The 6,007-nt window shown below is 44.7% G+C and overlaps 1 protein-coding gene across 1 annotated transcript; it reads left to right on the top strand.

The window, feature by feature from the left end:
* The first annotated feature begins 589 nt into the window (after window positions 1-589).
* On the top strand, window positions 590-5,655 carry LOC124036149 (glycine cleavage system H protein, mitochondrial-like). Its single transcript, XM_046350345.1, has 5 exons — window positions 590-782; window positions 994-1,073; window positions 1,660-1,723; window positions 3,765-3,896; window positions 4,781-5,655. The coding sequence occupies exons 1-5, from the start codon at window positions 632-634 to the stop codon at window positions 4,876-4,878; spliced, it is 525 nt and encodes a 174-aa protein (XP_046206301.1). The 5' UTR covers window positions 590-631; the 3' UTR covers window positions 4,879-5,655.
* The last annotated feature ends 352 nt before the right edge of the window (window positions 5,656-6,007 follow it).

The following is a 6,007-nucleotide window of genomic DNA, read 5'->3' as shown; positions in this document are numbered from 1 at the left end:
CGTCAGTCCTACAAAGAGGATTGGAGGAATTAAAGCAGGAGGGGAAACTGGCTGGAGGGAGAGATGAGAGAGGGAGTGAGAGTTCAGTGATAGAGAAGGGGTGGAGAGCTGTAAAACACACTTTCCCAGTATCTCCATGGTGAGGGGTGTGTGTTATCAGTCTCAGACTGTATTTTGTAGGCAGGTTACCTAAATGTAACTCTGTGCTCTGCTGAAACCATTGACTGAGGGGAGAGTGACTGGATTGCTAGGGGCATTTTCAGGAACATCATCTGCAGATGATTAGTGCTTGTGACAGTTGCTGAGGGATTGGACCAGCAAAGCCTATTTAATACTCACTTACAGTCTCTTTCTCTCCCATTCTCTTTCTTTCTCCAGTAGCCTCTCCCCTCTAATCCCATCCCATATTGAAAAAAAAGTATTCGTATTTTACTCTGTGGATGTAGGCCGATCTGTATTCTACATGTAATACAAACATGCATTTTCTTACATAACACAATGGAACGCCACAAGTATATTTGTATCCGAACTTCCACCACTTTGTGCCCTGCTGAACTCGCCCCAAGTGGCATCCGTGATGATGACGTCTAATAAACGTGACAGCCACTGCAGTTGTAAAGACGCGACGAAAATGGCTACGTGTGTAATGCTACGTTGCTTGTCTTCCAACTTTACCTCTGCCATGCCCTTTCTCTACAGTTCGGCACAGCTAACTCCCTCTCGGCTGGTATCCAGGGCATATGGACTACGGACTCTGTTCACTACCACCCGACTCTCATCAGGTACTTGGTTGTGGACCTCGCAACACAGGTGGCTAGCTAACACGCTAACGTTAGCTAGTTCATAACAAGGACGTTCTTGTTTTGCATAGCACGGACATAACGTAGCTAGTTAGCTAAGCGTGTAGATTAGAATTAGACGAATAACTTTTTAGGTTTGTCGACTTATGTGTAGCTACTCGAACTAATTGCAATTTTCGCCTGAATTCCACAGCTCTTAAATTCACAGACAAACACGAATGGATACGAGTAGAGGGGGAGGTAGGGACGGTTGGCATCAGCAAATTTGCTCAGGTGGGTTGTTCTCGAGGCATGCTATCACTAGTTCTTAAAGACATGTTTCGGTACCTGAGTGATAAATAAATTATTTAAACCTGCTTTGGGCTGGATGTGTCAATGTGTAGTTCATACATGCAAAATTAGTATTACCTCAATTAGCCATGAAAGTGACTTTTCTTGAATCTGTGCCATGCCATTTTCACTACATAGTAATTAGTACTAGTAATTAAAGTTGTAGCCAATGAACTTCTTCAGCCCCTCGCATTTGAGTGACAACTAACAAAAGGTCTTCTCAGCGATATCCAAGGAGTTTGCAGGGTGGACACAGCAGAGAGGGGGAGCAATGTGTTGCACATACGTGACCTAGTATGCAAATTTCGTGGACCTCTTTTGGCTTGTGAGTGCTAATTTCAGAACTACTGGCTAAAAAGTATACACAAGTACCGGACAATCTCTTTAAGAGCCCCATTAGGACATGTGGTTTTCTTACCAACCCACTGTTAGTATATGTTGTGGCGCTCCCAACACATCATGGATCATCAGTGTTGTTGGGACTGACACGTCTCATTTAATTGGTAAAATCTAAATCTGTGTCCTGCAGGAGGCTCTAGGAGATGTGGTGTACTGTGGACTACCAGAGGTTGGCACACAGCTGGCACAAACTGGTAAGCAGCAAATCAAATTAGCAGATGTTAATGCGAGTGTAGCGTAATGCTTGTGCTTCTAGTTCTGACAATACAGTAATAACCAACGAGTAATCTAACCTAACATTTTCACAACAGCTACCTTATACACACAAGTGTAAAGGGGTGAAGAATATGTACATAAAGATATATGAATGAGTGATGGATGATAGCGGGGTGACCATGCAGTTGCTCGGGTGTTTGTTGTCCTTGATGATTTTTATGGCCTTCCTGTGACATAGGCTGGTGTAGGTGTCCTGGAGGGCAGGTAGTTTGCCCCCGGTGATGCGTTGTGCAGACCTCACTACCCTCTGGAGAGCCTTACAGTTGTGGGCGGAGCAGTTGCCGTACCAGGCGGTGATACAGCCCGACAGGAGGCTCCTGATTGTGCATCTGTAAAAGTTTGAGTGCTTTTGGTGACGTGCCGAATTTCTTCAGCCTCCTGAGGTTGAAGAGGCGCTGCTGCACCTTCTTTACCACGCTGTGTGTGGGTGGACCAATTCAGTTAGTCCGTGATGTGTATGCCGAGGAACTTAACTTTCTACCCTCTCCACTACTGTCCCGTTGATGTGGATAGGGGGGTGCTCCCTCTGCTGTTTCCTGAAGTCCACAATCATCTCCTTTGTTTTGTTGACGTTGAGTGTGAGGTTATTTTCTTGACACCACACTCCGAGGGCCCTCACCTCCTCCCTGTAGGCCGTCTCGTCGTTGTTGGTAATCAAGCCTACCACTGTAGTGTCGTCTGCAAACTTAATGATTCGGTTGGAGGAGTGCATGGCCATGCAGTCGTGGGTGAACAGGGAGTACAGGAGAGGGCTCAGAACGCACCCTTGTGGGGCCCCAGTGTTGAGGATCAGTGGGGTGGAGATGTTACCTACCCTCACCACCTGGGGGTGGCCCGTCAGGAAGTCCAGTATTCAGTTGCACAGGGTGGGGTCGAGACCCAGGGTCTCGAGCTTGATGATGAGTTTGGAGGGTACTATGGTGTTAAATGCTGAGCTGTAGCATTCTTGCATAGGTATTCCTCTTGTCCAGATGGGTTACGGCCATGTGCAGTGTAGTTGCGCTAGTTGTTTAGCTCAGTTACCTTCGCTTTCTTGGGAACCGGAACAATGGTGGCCCTCTTGAAGCATGTGGGAACAGCAGACTGGGATAAGGATTGATTGACTATACCCGTAAACACACCAGCAAGCTGGTCTGCGCATGCTCTGAGGCTGGGATTGCCGTCTGGGCCTGCAGCCCTGCGAGGGTTAACACGTTTAAATGTTTTATTCACGTCGGCTGCAGTGAAGGAGAGTCCGCAGGTTTTGGTAGCGGGCCGTGTCAGTGGTACTGTATTGTCCTCAAAGTGAGCAAAGAAGTTGTTTAGTCTGTCTGGGAGCAAGACATCCTGGTCTGCAACGGGGCCGGTTTTCTTTTTTTATTTCGTGATTGACTGTAGACCCTGCCACATACCTCTTGTGTCTGAGCCACGGTGGTCCTTCTGTAGCTCAGTTGGTAGAGCATGGCGCTTGTAACGCCAGGGTAGTGGGTTCGATCCCCCGGGACCACCCATACGTAGAATGTATGCACACATGACTGTAAGTCGCTTTGGATAAAAGCGTCTGCTAAATGGCATATATTATTTATATATTATGAGCCGTTGAATTGTGACTTTACTTTGTCTTTATACTGATGCTTAGCTTGTTTGATTGCCTTGTGGAGGGAATAGCTACATTGTTTGTATTCGGTCATGTTTCCGGTCACCTTGCCCTGGTTAAAAGCGGTGGTTCGCGTGAATGATGCCATCAATCCACAGTTTCTGGTGTGGGAATGTTTTAACAGTTGCTGTGGGTACGACATTGCCAATTAACTTGCTCACCGAATCAGCGTATTCGTCAATGTTGTTTGACGCAATGCCGAACATATCCCAGTCCACGTGATCGAGGCAATCTTGAAGCATGGAATCAGATTGGTCGGACCAGCGTTGAACAGACCAGAGAGCGGGAGCTCATGACCTGGCCTATCGCTGTCCTCTTTTTAGATGAATTTGGAGCATTGGAGAGTGTGAAGGCAGCCAGTGAACTGTACTCTCCTCTAACCGGGGAAGTAACAGAGGTCAACACACTCCTGGCAGACAACCCCGGCCTCGTCAACAAGTCCTGCTACAAAGACGGTGAGCACAGACACCCGCGCGCAGACATACAGTGAGCTCCAAAAGTATCCGGACAGTGACACATTGTTTTGCTGTTTTGGCTCTGTACTCCATAACTTTGGATTTGAAGTGATACAATGACTGAGGTTAGAGTGCAGACTGTCAGTTTTAATGTGAGGGTATTTTCATATCGGGTGAACCATTTAGAAATGACAGCATTTGTTAGACGCACAAATATACAAGAAATGTGTGCTTCTGTAGCTTTCTCACTTATTTTTCACAATTTACTCAGGATTATCCGTAATCTTGGTAGCGTCCACATTAATGTAGAAGTGTTTCAAAACATATATTCTTATTTACAATAAAAGTCACTCCAAAATGATTTATTTACCATTAATTTCTATTGGGCACAAAATAATCTGAAACGCAACCAAAACAAACAACAAATGCATCCAACAAATTTGTAGAGTCACAAGCTTGATGTAATCATTGCGTGTTGTGAATATGGGACCAAATACTTAACTTTGGACTACTTTAATACACACAGGTGAATTTGTCCCAATACTTTTGTTCCCCTAAAATGGGGGGGAAGAGACTGTACAAAAGGTTAAGTAATTTCCAAATGGTCTACCAATATGGATGAAAATACCTTCAAATTAAAGCTGCCAGTCTGTAGTTTAACCTCATAGTAGTTGTATCATTTCAAATCCAAATTGCTGGAGTACAGAGCCAAAACAAAATTTGTCACCGTCCCAATACTTTGAGCTCACTGTATATGCATACACTAGTCTAAACGCTTTCTTGACACGCACACAAACACGCATATTAGTGATTATTTTAGAAATAATATTCAAACAAGGCCTGTGACTAGGCTCACCTCTGACTTCTAATCCTTGCTCCGACAGGATGGCTGATGAAGATGACCATTGCTAACCCTAAGGAGTTGGATGCTCTGATGGATGAGAAGGCTTATGAGAGATACATCAGATCCATAGAAGACTAGCATCGCCTGGACCCTCATCACCCCCTCACCTGCCTAGCAATCCCTACTAGAGAGGAAGTGCACCAGTTGTGCCGGGAGTCAGATGTGACACTACACCGGGAAACCACCAGAAACGCCAGAGAAGCAGCAGAGCTCATCCTTATTGACTTGCCAGTGTTATTGTGGTCTGAATGTTAAGTCTTTAGTGTACTGGTAATGACTATGACCTAATGGGGATGTTGGGAGCAAATGTCTTACACATGTGGCATGACGTACTCTACATGGCTGATGTAGAGTGATACTGTACGAGTCCTGATGCATTCTCTGGCTGAATCTCAAGTCTTATCCTTGATTCCTTGTGTCCTTTCTCTGCCTCCTTAAAACATTAGAGGGTTTCATTATGTTTTGAGGAGTTAAGGACACAAAATAATTGAGGAAAATACTTTAAGATTAATCCTCAGTCTTCTACTCAAAAGCCTTCCCCAAGCACAGGGGATGAGGAACGTTTGGTGCATTCATAATTAAGTGAGAAGTTGTTAATTATACCAGTTTGATGTATTCACATGCTTTTAACTCATTGAGAAATGGGATGATTGAGTTGTAGGGGGGTTTAAGTGGATTTTTCCCAGTTGTGTGTGGTAAATACCACCTTCCCACTTGGTTATGAATGCAGCATCACGACTGAACACTACTGGGAAAAAATAGTGCAATTCTGAGGACTATCAAATACAGCTGTCTGGATCAGTCCATCTGGTAGGGGAGGGGGAAGGGTTAATAATAAAGCACTTTGGATCTGGAGCAGGCTGGTTTATACTGTATGTTGTTGTGCGTCTGTGCGCACAGCATGTACTGGCACTGAAGATTACGTACAAATAAAACTTGCACTTCCTTGTGTGTTTACTTAGTGCAAGTCATGTCCACTTCATCCCCCCTGGGTACTTTTACTGAGATGTCTGTGTAGCCTCTGATACTAGTTTGGAAAGACAGCACTTAAAGATTATTTTCATTCATGTTTATATTTGCTTGAATTCCTTAGCACAAATATTGCACTTTAACACAATGACACCTAGTAGCAGTGCTTGCAGTTGATTCAGCCTGCATTACTGAATTATGATTGGTAAAGGACTAAAATGTAAACCAATTCAATTAA

This window comes from Oncorhynchus gorbuscha, linkage group LG01 (genome assembly GCF_021184085.1).
Source record: "Oncorhynchus gorbuscha isolate QuinsamMale2020 ecotype Even-year linkage group LG01, OgorEven_v1.0, whole genome shotgun sequence".
In the NCBI taxonomy this organism is placed as follows: domain Eukaryota; kingdom Metazoa; phylum Chordata; class Actinopteri; order Salmoniformes; family Salmonidae; genus Oncorhynchus; species Oncorhynchus gorbuscha.
Note: the sequence above shows the minus strand (reverse complement) of the source record. Positions and strands in the feature narration are given on the sequence as shown.

What these genes read in the sequence shown, in the direction of transcription:
- LOC124036149 (XM_046350345.1), top strand. Translation starts at nt 632, where the DNA reads ATGGCTACGTGTGTAATGCTACGTTGCTTGTCTTCCAACTTTACCTCT. An exon ending in CACACAGCTGGCACAAACTG is followed by an intron (nt 1,724 to 3,764) that starts GTAAGCAGCAAA and finishes TCCTCTTTTTAG; the next exon opens with ATGAATTTGGAGCATTGGAG. An exon ending in CAAGTCCTGCTACAAAGACG is followed by an intron (nt 3,897 to 4,780) that starts GTGAGCACAGAC and finishes TTGCTCCGACAG; the next exon opens with GATGGCTGATGAAGATGACC.